The sequence below is a fragment of the Culex quinquefasciatus genome, chromosome 2 (genome assembly GCF_015732765.1).
Source record: "Culex quinquefasciatus strain JHB chromosome 2, VPISU_Cqui_1.0_pri_paternal, whole genome shotgun sequence".
Taxonomy (NCBI): Eukaryota; Metazoa; Arthropoda; class Insecta; order Diptera; family Culicidae; genus Culex; species Culex quinquefasciatus.
In genome coordinates this window covers 204,744,175-204,761,424 of record NC_051862.1, presented here as the reverse complement: position 1 = coordinate 204,761,424, position 17,250 = coordinate 204,744,175, and the positions used below count along the sequence as shown (strand labels likewise).

General features: G+C 37.5%; 1 protein-coding gene across 1 annotated transcript; it reads right to left on the bottom strand.

Annotated features, from left to right (window-relative positions):
• Positions 1-9,143: 9,143 nt before the first annotated feature.
• On the bottom strand, positions 9,144-16,692 carry LOC6034352 (chitinase-like protein Idgf4). Its single transcript, XM_001844619.2, has 3 exons — positions 16,490-16,692; positions 15,462-16,194; positions 9,144-9,707 (listed from the first exon to the last, which is right to left on the bottom strand). The coding sequence occupies exons 1-3, from the start codon at positions 16,602-16,604 to the stop codon at positions 9,233-9,235; spliced, it is 1,323 nt and encodes a 440-aa protein (XP_001844671.2). The 5' UTR covers positions 16,605-16,692; the 3' UTR covers positions 9,144-9,232.
• Positions 16,693-17,250: the final 558 nt, after the last annotated feature.

Sequence of the window (17,250 nt, the reverse complement as noted above, 5' to 3'; positions counted from 1 at the left end):
ACTTCACAAAAAAATCATTTTCCTTACATCTGCATTTTTAATTTTTTTTTTTCAAATATATTTTAGGAGCAAGAATTTTTAAAGAACATGTGTTTTTTGGAAAAAAAAGAAATTCTACCCATAAACTTTGTTTGACGTTTTCATAAAAACATTGTCTTTTGTCCCTTAAAAAAAAATAAAACTTTGTTCATAGATTGTTCAACCATTTTGCATCATTAGTTTCTCCATACAAGTCTCCATAAAAATGTATCTATTCATAAAAAAACTTCGAAAATCTGATTCTCGAGAAGGGATTTCCTGACCGATTTGATATCTTCGGCAAAGATGTGGTTTATGATGATTCGGACTGGCCATTTCGAATTGTAGGTCATGATTAGGGCTGGTGATTTTTTGCGATTTCGTGGAAGCCGCGTAATCCGTGAAATTTGTCCTTGACCGTGAAATTTCTTTTGTAAATAAGCAAAACACAAGAATTTTAACAGACATTTTGAAACTCATTTTTGAAAATATTGATTATTATTATGTTTTAATGACTTGGATAATACAATTTGACGTTCAAAGCATGATTTAACATTTGACACAAAATGTGAACGTACGATTTTCAAAACAGCAAAAAAAGATACTGCACAGCAGTTTTGCTATTTATTTTTGAATCTTTGTTAAAAAGGAAATTTTGTATAAAAATAGAGTTGCTTATGTTTTTAGAAATGGTTTTAAGCACTTAGCAACATTTTCTAATTTTCTGGACTTATCAATAACAAATCGTCGCTTGTGTGCTATCTTGTGCCACGTCCTATCTTTTTACAGCAGACGCGTCACAATATAGCACACAAGCGACAAAATGGTAAACGAAAATGTTTTAAATGAAATTTTGGCTAAATACTCAAATTTCACTATTCCTGAAAACCATTTGCAAACAAAATGTAAATGGTTTCATCGAATAGCTGTGATTATTTTTTATTCATATTGAAGGATGTACTTCGGTTTAAAGATATTTTAGCAAATTAAATTTAAAAAATATATTAGTATATAGTAAAAAGTTTGCAAAATTTCACGAAATTGAACTCACAATGTTTGTTCTGTCTTAAATACTTTGTGTCAGGGGATAATATTTATATCTTAAACAACTGCTTACTTTTTCAGTAACTTTCCTGTACACAACTATTTTTAAATAACACAATTTTGCGCTAATTTTAGGCAGATTTTTGGGTACCGCGAAATTGCCGTGAAATTCCAATGTTTTAAAATTGGCGGAATGCGTAATTTTATTTTTTTCGCCGTGAAAAATCAATAGTCATGATCAAAAAAATTCACAAGACTTTAATTTTTTAGCTTTGAAAATTGGACCAATTGGTGTTGCTGAGATATTGGAATTTAAAATAAAAAGGTTTAAACCCTTTGGATTCAAGAATTTGGATTATAAAATTATAAGATTTGATTAGACGTTTTGATTCAAATTTTTGTCCCCAACCCCGTCGTTTCGACGTCGAGGAGCAAAACACATTCAATTCCAAGCTCAATTTTCTAAACATTGCAAAAAATATCACATAATGCTTTTATACGTTCATACTATCTTGAAAAAATGCGAAATATCAATGAATCCAAGAACATATTTTTTGTCTTCAGTTTCACTACTTTTTCTGATCTGTGAACTCATAAATCAAAACTTAAAAGCCAATAAGTGCTCAAATATATATTCAATGATGTTTAAAAATAATGTTGAACAATATTTTAAACAATCAATTTGGCATGTTTGATTGCTTTTAATTTACTTACTTTACTGTTATTGACTTTGCAACTTTTGAAATAACCTTTTCCTTTCCTTTAATTAGAATTTCATATTTTTATTTAAAGCATGCTTCGCAAAAAAGGTGACCAGATCTTTAATTATTTTTTTAAATGTTCGCTAAAACTGCAAATCTGTGTTTTTCGTCAAAAAATTATTTAAATTGCAAAAAAATGTCTTGAAAAAAAAAGTATGAATAGTAGGTATACGTTATTTACGTAGCCAGCGTCAGCTCAAAGATTTCTTAAAATTTAACTTGAAAAAAAAAAAGATTTGCCTCAGAGCAAATTTGATCCTAAAGTGTTAAAGTGGTTAGACAGACGGTTGCAAGATTATTTTGTTATTTGGGTAATTCTTCGCCAACTCACACAGCAGTTGCCCCGACCCCTCTTCGATTTGCGTGAAACTTTGTCCTAAGCGGTTACTTTTGTCCCTGATCACGATTCCGAGGTCCGTTTTTTGATATCTCGTGACGGAGGGGCGGTACGACCCCTTCCATTTTTGAACATGCGAAAAAAGAGGTGTTTTTCAATAATTTGCAGCCTGAAACGGTGATGAGATAGAAATTTGGTGTCAAAGGGACTTTTATGTGAAATTAGACGCCCGATTTGATGGCGTACTCAGAATTCTAAAAAAAACGTATTTTTCATCGAAAAAACACTAAAAAGTTTTAAAATTCTCCCTTTTTCCGTTACTCGACTGTAAAAAATTTTGGAACATGTCATTTTATGGGAAATTTAATGTACTTTTTGAATCTACATTGACCCAGAAGGGTAATTTTTTCATTTAGAACAAAATTTTTCATTATAAAATTTCGTGTTTTTTCTAACATTGCAGGGTTATTTGAAAAAGTTTGTCGTCATCGAACATGGCCGTTCATGGTCACCCGCGACAAACACGGACGACGAAACAAATAGAAACGCAAAAAGTAACTTTTTCAAAACTTTTTTGCGTAAAATCGCGATAACCCTGCAAAGTTAGAAAAAACACGAAATTTTAAAATGAAAAATTTTGTTCTAAATGAAAAAATGCCCCTTCTGGGTCAATGAAGATTCGAAAAGTACATTAAAATTCCCATAAAATAACATATTCCAAAAAAATTTACAGTCAAGTAACGGAAAATGTGAGAATTTTTAAAACTTTTTTAGTGTTTTTTTTTCGATGAAAAAATACGTTTTTTTCAGAATTCTGAGGGGGCGTCTAATTTTACATAAATGTTCCTTTGACACCAAATTTCTATCTCATCACCGTTTCAGGCTGAAAATTATTGAAAAATACCTCTTTTTCGAATGTTCAAAAATTGAAGGGGTCGTACCGCCCCTCCGTCACGAGATATCAAAATCGGAATCGTGATCAGGGACAAAAGTTACCGCTTAGGACAAAGTTTCACGCAAATCGAAGAGGGGTCGGGGCAACTTTTCCCGATTTCGTGTGAGTTGGTAGAGAATTACCCATTTATATTATTCTTTCTTGGTGAAAATATGTAACAAATTTGAAAAAAATATGGTTTGCTTTTTGATGCAAATGCATTTTATTTTCCCAAGCCTATATTTTAAATTAAACATAATGGAGCACACACATGAACACAAAAGTTAATAAACTAATTTTAATTTTACATCATCAACATTTTGGCGCTAAATCAAAGCCTTCCAAAGTTTTTCACAGTATTAAACAATTTCAATGGAAGTTAACAAGTTGCTTCTGTTTGTAGAAAACTCCAAAAAAGGAGAACAGTCTTAAAGTAATCTCCAAAAGCATTGTTGGAATTCGAGCGAGAAGAAGGAAAGCATTTCTCGCTCGCGAACGAGGGAGAGAACTTGTAGTACTTTTCTCTTCTCGCTCGCGCTCGCATTTTCGTTCGCGATCCGCTCTCGCCGCGAGCGCTCGCGAGCGCCTCGTGCTAGCCGTTCGCCCCAAGCTAGCAATTTGTTTATCAGGCTTATGAATACGAACCAGGCGATGGTATAGAGGTGTAACTTCAATCGCTGTGTTGTTTTTTGTTCGTTTCTAACACGTTCAACTTCTCGCGAACGGGCAATTCTGGCTCGCGAGAAAGCCCGTTCGCGAACGGAGGAGAGCACGAGCAATCGGTGAGTTTCTCTCGGCAGCTCGAGACTCGCGGCGAGAACTCGAGAGAGAGAAAATTTTCTCGCGAGAGCGCGATAATACCAACACTGTCCAAAAGTGCCTTCACCTCATTGCACCCAGACGTGGATGCCAGCTGGCTGTCGCAACGATTTTTCCACTCAATAAACACCAAATCAGACCTGAAACGCTGCTATAAGACTTTTAAATGTTGAAGATTTTTTTTTTAGGGAGAGGGGGATGAATTATTTTACAAGAAATGATTTTTTGCTTACTAAATATTGTTTTTATTACAATTTTTAGTTTGAGAAATCTAAGAACTTTTTAAAAGGATGTAATCAAGACAGAAATATGCAATTTCTTTCTTGTTTTTTGGTAAATAAATGAAAGAATGTGACAAACTTTCACATTGTCTTCCTCGCGGGAGTTACCGAAAAAAATTGTGACGTGCAAACGCAATAAAACTCCGCAGTTCATGACAATTCCCAGAATTGTGGTGAGTTGCTCTCCTGCCGGTGGTCGTCGGATCTACACCAAATCTTGGCAGCAGCAGGAGCAGCAGTAAAATGTGCTGACAAAACCAACAAACCACCGCCGGGTGGTGGTGTTGGTGATGGTCCAGGGTCAACAGATCTGCTTCCCTTACCTCCCCCTCTCATCCTTCAGACGTACCTTCTTGGCCCCCCCAAAACACAAACCCATAAACTTTGTTAGATCTGGCAGTCCCTCCGGACTTGGTGATTTCTCGAGTCCTTCGAGGGGGAAGTAAAATCCGCAACAAATTGTGTCACATATTTTTACGACTCCGGCGCTCCGGGTGGGTGTGTCCTCTCTGGATTCCCTGATTCTAGCAGCCAGCAGCTGCTGTTGGGAGGATGACCTGGTGTTATGGGGAGCAAACTCAATCTCCAGAGGAATATTGTCCCGGGGTCTGTCGTTCGCTTCGTTTTCCACAACCTGTGATTAAGGTTTCGTGATGCTGTTTTACGTGCTGGATGATTTTTTGGGACTTGGCTGAACCTGAACTGATTTATCAGCTTTAAAAGGATAAAATTCCTTATTCTCATTTAATTGTATTTTTTTTTCGGAGGTGGGAATCGATATTCCAGACAATTTTACATGTTGATCATTGTCCTAAGTCCAATCATTGTGAAGTTACAGCGGGTTTAAAAATAAAAATGTTGAACAAACAGAGATTTTGTCCAATTTTGGTCATTTCTATATGACAGACTTGATTGTTCAGTGTCGAAAATATTTTTACCAGAAAGCTCATGCAATTTCCAATTGTCTTTGACCACTTTTCAATTTGGTCCGATTTTCAATGTTAAAAACTGAAACATTCGTGAAATTTTCCGATCTTTCCGATTTTGAATATTGTTGAATCAAGACTAACATTTCAAAAAGGCCAAACATTCAATATTGCGCCCTTTTAAAATGTTAAGTTTTATTCCAAAAAATGAAAATACTGTTTTCGAATCGATCGAGAAGTTTTACGTATGTTTCGTTTCTGAACATTGAAAATCGGACAATTGGTTGAGATATCGACATCAGAAAATGGAGGCAAAATATTATCCAAGCGAGCCGATGTTGCTCACCTGTCAATCGCAATTTTAAAGTGCGGATGTCCAGTTTGGTGGAAACTGCGACTGGAAATGTAAATAAACAACTGCTGGTTGCTAAGTTTTTGGAAATTTTGTTGTCAAAAGTGCGAGAGAAAAGTGCGGGCCAAATCCAAGTTACAGTGCAAGGGTCAATATCAATTTTCCTGTTTCTTTTTCGCTGTATCTCAGCAACCAGAGATCCAATCTTCAATGTCTTTTAGACAATTGTAAGCAAAATTCAGAAATGGCCATTTCTAGAATAAATTTTCAAATCCTATCTGCATAGGAAACCCATGACTCGCCGAAAAAATGAGGTCAAAAATCTTTTATATGAAATTTCGATTTTTATCCCTAAAACTACATTTTTATGGATCAAAAGTTGCGGGTTTTTTTCCCCTACAACATATCAAAAAATCTTGAAAATAAAATAAAAAGGGTTTCGGGAAATTGAGTTCTTGTGAATTAAACTATAAAAATCCGCAAACTTTTATTTTTTTTCTGTTTTTTTCTCAATAGTCCTCATCAATACAAACAATATTGCGAAGACACCAAATCAATCTAAATAGTCTTTGAAAAGTTACAGATTTTTGTATATTTACGAACAATTTTTGTATGGACAGCTGCCAAAATTTTATGGAGACTTGTATTGGTGAACCTATGACACAAAAAAGCTTCTTTGGTCACAGGGAAGGCATCCACAAACTTTGAGCCAAATAAAAATTCACTAAATAAAAATGATCGAAATTGGCTGATTTGGTAGAGAATTGCTCGTTAAAGTACCGTCAGTGGGGGTGACTATGGGTCAAAAAACGATACACCTCTCGTATTTTCTTAGTAACAAAAACAATTTAAATAACATCGAAAATCTTTCAACGTAGATTTGTTCTTAGATAGTTTACTAACATTTTCCCAAAATATGGTGGATTTTGATGAACACTACCTTAAATGCCTATTGTTTGAAAATTGACCCAATCTCACCTTAGAGGGGTGACATTGGGTCAAATGAAACTAAAATGATGCTCAAATACAACGATATGGTGAAAACAAGTCATCCAACAGTGTTTCTTGTTCGAGGGAATCGTATTGACACGCTACAATGTTTGAAGTGGAGATTTTCAAACATTTGGGTAGTTTTCGAGCAATTCTAACAAAAATATTTGAAAAATGATTTTTCGAGAGGTCATTTTTGGCCAAAAACGTACCCCAACTTTAGACAGTTGCCAAAATAACAGGATTTGTTCTAGGAACGAGATTTTTTCAGCGAAGTCATCTTAAGATGTCCCCTACACAACCCTTTCAACAGAATTCATTTTCATTGAGAAGAACATGAGAAATGGTAAAATCCGTCAAAAATCACTTTGACCCAATCTCACCCCCCAGACCCAATGTCACCCCCACTGACGGTAATTTAATTAAAGTAATAAATGTAAGTCAAGTAAAAATGTCTAATAAACTCGAAGTCTCAGAATTGAACCAATTATTATTATTTCAATGATTATTTATTTTTTTAATATTCCTCAAGTTCTCGGAGTCTTAAATTCTGCTCCGTTCCGTTCGCTCAATTTGCCTGCCAATGGCATAAAACTGTTTCAATATTTTTGTTTTGTTTATCTTCCCCTCAAGCACCAAATAGCCTGGAAACCGCAGAAACCGCAAGGACGCTGACACGGAGCTCAATCAAAAGCAATGAACGATAATTTATTTTTCCAATTTTCCGCCCACTTTCGGGGCTTGCGAGGAATCGAAAACTTTCCCACCCGGAGGAAAATGATACTGCAGCAGGGGCTGATGAGAAATAGCCAATTCTTGATGGAATGGAGGCAAAGAATTTGTGTATTTTTTCACTTTCACAGTGATATTGCTGGGTTCGGTAAAAAAACCCTGGGAAAACCTTAAGGGATCGATTCAAGCTGAGGTTTTCAATTTCTGGCGGGATTTTCCTTCCATCTCATATGCCACATACCGATTCCGGGTTGGACGGCAGCACCCGAACATGCCAAGGGAAATTCCCGGAAAATAGCTTTCTGAACGCTTTCAGGACAAAATTGTGGTGGTGGAGGCGATGGAGGAATTCCAATCAATTCATTCTTTGTTTCTGATATAATGCGCTTAGCTCGACTTTATCACATAAAGTTGAGAAAAAAAAAACGTTGAAAAGATTTGAAAGAAAATAAACAATTTTATAAGTTCTCGTTGAAAATCATTTATCAAAAAATAAGTGATTTCACCCCCTTTAACCCTAATCCAAAGCTCAAGTACGAGCATGAAGCAAAAAAAAATCCCTTCTTCAAAGAAAGAATTAGAGCAATTTCACTGAACACGCTTTCGTCAGCAAACGCTGGTTGGTTTTCCGGGAAAATGCGAAAAATGCCACGTAAAATTCGGCTGCTTTCCGGAAGGCCTCAGGTGAGAAGGCAAGGATTGGAAGCCTCGAAATAACGGTTGTTGGTTGGTCGGTGGATAAAAAAGGTAGAAAGTAAAAAGGTCATGGCCGTAATAATAAATTGCAAAAATGATGATGGATGTAATTCGGCCGGTTCCAGGGCTCTTTAGACGTCGGCTCGTAAACAACATCATCGTCAACGTCTGGTCGGGGCCAGTTAGTGAAACCCGGTAATGGACGGGTTTCGGGTTGAGAGCGAGAAGAACAGCCTAATAGAAGCGAAATTGGTGCTTCTGGAAGGGTATCAAATTTGCAGCCTAGTTGCATTGGCGGGATTGGCGTTTGATGAGCCAGTTAAGGGTCGTTTTGGATGGTACCGCAAGACATGATTTTAAATTGAAAAATTTTCAAATTTCTTTTAAGCTTAAAAAAATCAATTGTTTTATTGATGTTAAAAGTATTCTAATAAAATTTATGAAACGCTCAGAAAATAAAATCATTATTTGTAAAGTATTTTTCAAAGAATATCACTAAATAAGTACAAATGATCTGTGCTTACTGAAAACGAGACGATAACTCCATTCTCAAGTTTCGTGCTAAAAATCATCACGAAATCATCGTTACTTAACAACACGTGACCATTCGAAAGGCTCCACATCGCATGACTGGGACATCAAATCCCAGCACAGAACCGGAAGACCTTCACCGAAACACCCGAACAATCTGGGAAAGTTTTCCTCTTCTAAAAACTATCACATGCAATCGCTCTGTTAGCTTGTCTCATCCATTCACCTTATGTAAGATTTCCCACTTTTACAACTCTTTTTCTCGTTTTGCAGGTAAAGTAGCGATTCAAGAAAAAAAAGCAAGAATCCCGTCGATACTTACTTCCTCGGTAGCACTACTTGCCAACAAGTCCGCGCTCGTCGTCGGTATCAAAAATGCATAGGACCCTACCGAGATTCCAGCAGAGCAACGCTTCCTTGGAATCCACTTCCTGGGAAAGGGCGCCACTTTGCAGCAATCACGTAAAAAGTTTTACTTTTCCCTACCCGGCTTCAGCACCGAGTCAAATAACATGTGTCAAACGATTGCTTCTACCCAGGTTGAACGATCCCATGGGGAATTTTTTACTGCGGGGGAGGGCGTCCGGGATTTCCAATTTCTTCTGTTCCGCCAGCGAACCGTATTGACACTGATGTATGTTTAATCAATGCTGGAACAGGGAGGAGAAAAGTAAGGTCTGGAGGTCTGAACTTTTCCGCCAGGAAAATTGAAAAAGAATGGCTCTTGTACGATGTAATATATGACTTTTTATTGCATGTCTCAGGTCAAATCGATACTGCCGTGAAGGGAGAGAATCAAATTCCCCACTTTTTACAACCGATACTTGGCCGCCCGCAGGATGGGGAACTTGTCGCCGGCGCACGTTCCCCGGAAATCGTCGTATCCCAGCTCAAAGATCGAAATTCCACCCAGTCCCTTGGCCTTCACGTAGGCCGCCTTGTTCCCCGAGGAGTCCGGATCTTCGTACGAGAGCCACATTCCGTGCTCGTTGTTTTCGTCCGGAATTCGGAACGCGTACACGCCGAATCGCTTCGTGGGATCGCCGATCTTACGCAGCGGTTGATCCGCACCTCCGAGGTTGGCGTTTCCTGGGTTGGGCAGCAGAGCGCACACCTCGGCCCAGCTGTAGAATCCGGGAATGCCGGTGTACTGGCCGGGGAGGGAGGGGCCGTCGGCGGGAAGCGGGGGAACACCGGTGATGCCGGAGTCTTCGTTGAGCTTCCAGCCGCGGCCGTACGCCGGGATGCCGACGATGATCTTCTCGGCGGGGGTTCCCTGGGCGAGCCTGTAGAGATGAGAATATCTGTTGTCAATGTTGTTTTTTTAATTGAAACTTAGAAGAGGTGGGAGTAAGACGGCCATGCGCCTGTTTTAATACTAAACATGATAAAAGTTACCCAAATATCTAATGATAGTGTACTTTTGGCTTACTAATGTGGAGGCTAGGACCGGCCGGCATGGCCAGTCCTTTACGGCTGTGATATTCAGATGATGTGTACTCTTTGAATTCTGACTATAGACTGTCGTTTATTTCCTTGTAACTTACGTTTCTAGAGTCGGTTCTCTACCTGCTACCCGAGAACCGACTTCTAACCCTAAATGTCGGCGGGAGTCCTAATCCCACGCCGACGCTAGACGAACCGTAATAAAACTTTATTACGGTTACATCCTGCATTTCCAAACCACATGCTCATGCGCATCGTCTACACGCATTAAGTGCGTGTAGTGAAGGACGATACAAAACAGAGACCCAACGGTCGTTCTGTTTAGCATGTAACTTGGGAATGTAGTGGTGGTGATTACCACATCACTCACCCCTCTATAAACAAAAAAAAAGTCTTTTACTTTTTTTTTACTTTGATACCAAATGTTGTTAAACGAATCTGTTCTGATTGTCTTCAAAAAGAAGAAGAAAGAAAGAAAAGACTCAGAGCAAGCCTTGAACATAACTTGGCTCTGAAGTCCCCTCTCCCCCATGATTTAGGTATAAAAAAACTACAAATAATTGAGATCCGAAATCATTTTCTTTATCTATACTGAGCCATTTGTTTATGAAGGTTTTGCCTCAACAAAATATCATTTAACATTTTAGGTCAGTTTTTTCTTGACTAGGACACCATCGTGCGAAAGCTCAGGGACCTTTTATTATAAGGTGTGTCTGCATTTTTTGCCAGGATTTTACCTGATCGCACAACCCGCCTGTCGAATACTACTATCGTACATTGACGATTAGTTAAACAAAATAAGGACATTGGTCTTACGCATTTTCAGGCGAGATTTACTCGTCCATGATTTGATGCCATGCCTAATTATTAATGAAAAATTGATTTCGGGAAACAAACAAAAAAAATAGTAAAACATAAAGTTGCTTTTTAAGTACAACCAGAACAATTACATTTGTAACAAGAATTTACTTGTGCTACTTGCTTCTAAATTTCATATTTAATTGAAGACCAATGCAAGAATTGCTTTTTCTAACAATAACTTTTAACATCTAAATGCATTATTTTTTTTTTGTTTTATACTGAACTATTCAAACATTGATGTGAACATAAAATACCTAAAATGCATAGAATTTCTTTTGCTTTTTTAGTCTTCGTAGTTTGTTTTAGAACTGCTACAAAAAATAACGCGGTTTTCATTTTGCCACAATTTTTGTTTCTTTTTAAACTGCATTTTTCTTCGCTTAGGCGTTTCAAACCATTTATTTGTTTGTTAAGAATTTGGATTCAATAATTGATTTGATAATAAACAATGATTGCATTCTACTTGACGCTATTACGGTTATCAAATTAACCAATGTTTAAATTTTCCGAAGCACTTTTTTTACAATTGTAGCTAATACCTCATTTCTCATTTTTTTAACACTTTATTTGATCATCCTATCTTTTCATTGTCAGATTTTTCGTTGTTTGTGTATTCATATACATAAGTAAAACTGATCCTCAAAACAGAACTTGCCACGAATTGCACACTGCTACTATTACTTGCTTTTTTGACTTATTGTTACTTACTGTTGGCAGCAGGTGCGGTCGAATGTTTACGCTTCTTAAAAGTCGACCTCTGACATTGTGCTGGTCTAAGGCTGCCTTTTGATTTTATACATCATTCTCTTGGTATGATCGCCGACGGTTGTAGCAACACGAACATCTCCTTGCTGGACTGCGGCTTGTTTTTGCACGTAACGATCTTCTCTAACCATCATTTTGGTTAATGCACCACATCACCAACATTTTTTTTTTCACGAAACACGATTCCCAATTCAGATTTTCATTTCCGCCGAACAATGATGAAGAAAGCATACACTGTTTCTTTTGAATGCACCAATTGTTTAAATGTTTTCTAAATTGTGCATTTGTTTAGCACATCTTCACTCAACAACAATGATTGTTGCCTGAACAGCCGTTGCCTCAGTTTTTTTTAGATTTTTCTTTGCGACTTTTAAAATCGCTATTCACGTTTACCGCTGCCACCAATGTGGAGGCTAGGACCGGCCGGCATGGCCAGTCCTTTACGGCTGTGATATTCAGATGATGTGTACTCTTTGAATTCTGACTATAGACTGTCGTTTATTTCCTTGTAACTTACGTTTCTAGAGTCGGTTCTCTACCTGCTACCCGAGAACCGACTTCTAACCCTAAATGTCGGCGGGAGTCCTAATCCCACGCCGACGCTAGACGAACCGTAATAAAACTTTATTACGGTTACATCCTGCATTTCCAAACCACATGCTCATGCGCATCGTCTACACGCATTAAGTGCGTGTAGTGAAGGACGATACAAAACAGAGACCCAACGGTCGTTCTGTTTAGCATGTAACTTGGGAATGTAGTGGTGGTGATTACTACACTAAGTAACTTTGAGCCACTTTTCGGAAAACAGAAAAGTTGTTAACAAAATTTTGGTAAGTATGAGAAAATTGCCTTAATCACCAGTGTAACGTAATATTTATCGCTTGAAAAAATGATTTGTTCATAAACTGTTTAAAAAAAATTGGAGCATATTAATAAAAGCTTTTCATTTCACATGTGATAATGATAAAGTCCTTAGCAGTATCAGATGCAAATATTAGGTTTTTATGTATTTTTAGCTTAGTTATCTAAGTTGCAAAAAACGGTGGCCATCTTACCCCCTGCAAGAGGAGGAAGGATCGAAAAACCATTTTATTAAATCAATAAAAAGTAAAGAAAAGTTTATTTTACAAATACCAAGTTAGGTCATTACTATGAAGGAGAAGTCCAAATAATTTCTGAAACAAACAAGGGTCCTGATTTTCGATTCAATGATCAGAAATCACTCACTCATCACCGAGCGAATCTTTGCCAACTGGAGCTCGCAACCATTCGCAAGTGAACACTACGCTCAGGCTGCCTGCGATTTGCTCAATCGCTTCTCCCAGCGACACAAATAATTCGTAAATTTGCCCACTTCGTCCGTTGACCCGAGTCACACACGAATACATTCAGAGAGGAGAGAATCTAACAACACACCAGCTCGGCGCTCTTTTGGCCTGCACTACTAAAGTTTGCCGTAAATTTGTATTTGGCATGATGGAAATTGCTTGTAAAGGTGTCTTTGATGTCGTGTTATCAACAAAATTACAAAACACTTTTGATAACAAAGATTTTAACCAGTTTTATAAATGAGTAAAACAAAGCCGATCGCAAAAGATTTCGACTCAGCGACTGAGCGACATAACGCAATCGGTCTCTCTGAACCATTCGCTGTACTACTCGATTGAAGTGAGAGGGAGAGCAAAAAGAGAGTATTCTGTAGTGATTGGTTCGGAAGCGACAAACAGTAGGAAACGGTCAGAGCAGGCTTTTGTCGCTTTCGATTGATAGTAGCGAGTGAATGAGTCGTTTTGGAGCAATCAGGACCCTCGGTACCAAATTTGAGTTGAAAATAATGATTTGTTTTGATTTAAAATCAGTTTTTACTTTATGGTCTGCGTCTTACCTCCATCCCGAGCAGACGGAAATAACTTGGGAATAACATTTTTGATATTTGAAAATACTAGGCCAATAACATATCATGTTATTTATAACAAGATTTGTTATTCGTCGTTATGATTTTTATGTTATTGGATTGTTATTATTGCTTATTGCGAGATAAAATCACGTTTCTCCATCACTGTGATTGACAGGAGATTACTGCCGCCTAACTACCGCAGTGTGAAAATAAGCAAGTTGAACTGAAAATCTGCGTTGATTTGGCTGTCAACATGGTTTGTTTTGAAAATTTTCCAAAAAGTCAGCCGAAGCTCAAGGCAACCTTTGACAACTGCCAAAAAAATTGTCTGCGGTTGTCATGCGACCATTATCTTGCGGTCGTACCACCGCGCGTGAACTCTAATTATTAACGCCCGCAATAATATAATAAAAGACTAATAACATTTTTAGTTATTCTTCAAACAAATCTTTGTTATTATTTTTTTGTTATTTTAACAACTAATCCGATCATCCCAATAACAGTTGGAGTTATTCTTCCATAACAAAAAATGTTATTCCAAAGTTGTTTTGGCTTCCAAACAATATCAGACCAATAAAAAATTTTGTTATGATATCATAAAGTGTTATTAAACACTTATGCAAAAATGGATTTTTCAAGAAGATTCCATAACACTTTCTGTTATTTTAACAGCATTTGTTATTGAAATGGCATGAATTTTGTTATTACCGTCTGCCAGGGATCTCTCCTATGAGCTATTGATAGTAAGTGCTCACAAAACTACGATCTGATGACTGATAGATTGAATTCTGTTATTTGTCGTTTTCCTTTCGTATTCCATTTCTTTGAATTGAAATCTTTTCACTCTTTAAGGCAAACATTTCCTAAATTTATGAAATTAATGTGTAAACCATGACCAATAAGAAGTGTACCTTTTTTATGAAAGTAGATAATTGTTCGGTAAGAAATAAAAATAATTATTTATTATGTCAAAACCACTATAAATATTTTTTAGAACTCGATTCACTCGATTCTGATCAGAGTCGGGGGCAAAAAAAAGCATAAAAATTGAAATTACGAGCCATATTTTCAACATTCCAATGAAAACAGTGTTTTGAAGTGCGATATCACCTGTCAGGCTGTCTTAAAATTATTAATTTCAGAAAATATCTAAGTATTGACGATTTTATTTTGCGAAAAAGATGGTTTTTTCCGTGCTGTTCATAAGAATTTCATTTAAAAAAATTGTTTCTAGTTGATTAGACCTTTTTCAGTTATTTAGACTTCTTGTTTCATTAAAATTTTAAAGGTTGGAATTTGAAGGGAAGAGAGGGGGCAATATCAACTTTGAAAAATATTCTATTTATATATGAAAAAATCATAACAAAAATGTTGTCCATGATTCAAAACCATCGGATTATCGGTCTTTGGATATTCAAGTAAGGACTGTACCGGTGTTTTTTTGACCATAAACATTTTGATGATTTTATTGCTTTTCTATAAAGATAAACAAATCCTTTAAATGAAACTATTTTTTATTGATTTTTTTTCAGTGCACGAAAATTTTTCATAATTGGCACACAAAATCACAGGGGCGCAAAAATAAAAAAAATATCATACAATCCTTCGACAATAGTTTTTAATGTGAGTTTTCGACTGAATTCAAGATAAGAATAGATAAAAAAGAAGTAAAAAAGTATAATTCAATTTAATGCTTAACAAAATAGTAATTTTCTGTATTGAAAAAAATAGCTAATTGAATGGAAACAGGACCAGATACTAAGCCAGCCAAAGATTCGTGATATTCTCGTTTTTAATTTTTAATAAATTTTGGTTTAACTTTTTATGCAGTATTTTAAATGAAGAAAACAAATCATAAATATTGTAACAGTTTAAAAATGATTAAAACAAAATTTTTAGTTGAATAAATTGATCCAAAATCACGGATAAGTTTTTGTTTAATCGTGAAATCTACAAGGAGTCAAAATATCTCTTTGATTTTTTTTTTTGGTTTCCCAAAAATAAGAATGCAATGATCGAAAATGGACACCAGCCAAAAATATATCTAATAAGACATCCCAATACTTACCAATACTTGGCCTCCGAATCGACGTTATTTCCAACAACCCGCTCCGACGGTTCATAAATCGGTGCCGTGTAATCTCCCTCTTTGGGATTCCTTTCAGGCGTTTGCTGATCAAATGAAGCCAGATTCACGTAGTCCAGACTGTCCTTCAACAGCGGAATATCCAAGAACAGCGACTCGTTCACATGCGGCAGTACGGTCAACCCCAGCAGGAACTTCTCGTGCAGGAAGGCACTCTTCAGATCGCGGACCAGCGCGGTGAATTCTTCTTTGTGCTCTTCGGCTTTCGGATCTAGGACGCTATCGCCGGTGAAGAGCTTCTTAAATCCGTGCCACAACTTGCCGGACCAGCCCCGGATACGCTTTGGCTTGGTTTGGGGGAACTGCCAGGCCATGTCTAGGCCATCAAATTCGTAAGTTTTGAGGAGTGAGTGAACGGAGTTGACGAAGGCCGTACGGCTTCCTCCGTTTTCCAGCATTTTCAGGTACTTCTCGAATGGTTTCTCCTCGGCCAAGTCCTTGTTTCCTCCAACGCTGAGCAGAACCTTAAGCCCTGGGTAGCGACGCTTCAGTGTGGTAATCTGTCGGTACTGACCCTTTCCGGAGTCGAGATCCAGCTCCTCATTCAACGAACGGATCTTGTGGGTTGCGACATTGAGTCCGGCATATCCGTAGATCAGGTGGGTACAAAATGGCAGCGCAAGCTCAATGTCCGTTGGAGTTACTTTCCCCAGGTCTGAAAGTAGAGAACGTGTTCAAATTGAAAAGATCGCGCACATGAATGAGGTCATCTGATTAGCTGGAATTGAGCGTTCTAGCTGATAATCCCAAACGTCCCAACAGCAACAACAACGACGTACAATAATAAACAACTCTGAACAACCGCCGTCATCGTCGTCAACGATTGTAGACCTTGATTTAATAAAAATCCACTCAGCATCGCGACAAGATCAATTAATCTCACGGCAGGGGTCTGAAGGTCGGACGACCCAATCTGGAAATTTCCTGATACCCTCTTCATCGAAACTCACTCTCAAGCTGCGAGCCCGATCCGTCGTAATAGCACAGCACCTTCGGTCCATGGGTGGCATTGTTGGCGTTGGCCACGGCCACCAGAAGCAATATGGCTCCTAGGCGGGCCCACATCGTAATCACAAACAAACACTCTGGATGCACTATTTTTGAAGTGGGTCTAGTCTTTATGAAGTCGCGAGATCAACTGAAGAGCCGCCAACGGTGAGCGGATCAATTTATATTCATAGTGGAAGTCAGTGGGACTGAGATTGTCTTGAAGCGTTACGGAGGGAACTCATTCTCCGGTTTTTGAGAAGGTTGATTCCGTTGAAATTTGATACATCGAGCCAACGGTGATAAGGCGAAACCAACGTAAACAAAATCATGAGCTATCAACACTGATGAGCTTCAATTTAATAAACACTTGTTGATTTGGAGTTTAAACTATTTGCATGACAATATAGGGCGAAATGAATCATAATCTACATACTGATCAAAGATGAAATATGGGTATGTCGGTCTGTTCGCCACAACTAACAGTTACTTAGAATAATGACTAGCCTTTATCTTTACGAGTTACAATAATGAGCTAATCTTTGATATTTTCTTGTACTCAATCTTTGTCAAACATAATTAATTACGTGGATTAGTCAGAGTTTTACTGGAAAATGGGTCTGCAAAAGGACAAGTTCTTAAACATGGATAAATTATAAACATATACAGCGATTCTACACGAAAACAGCATGATTCGAAAAAAAGGTTCTCCGATCGAGCTCAA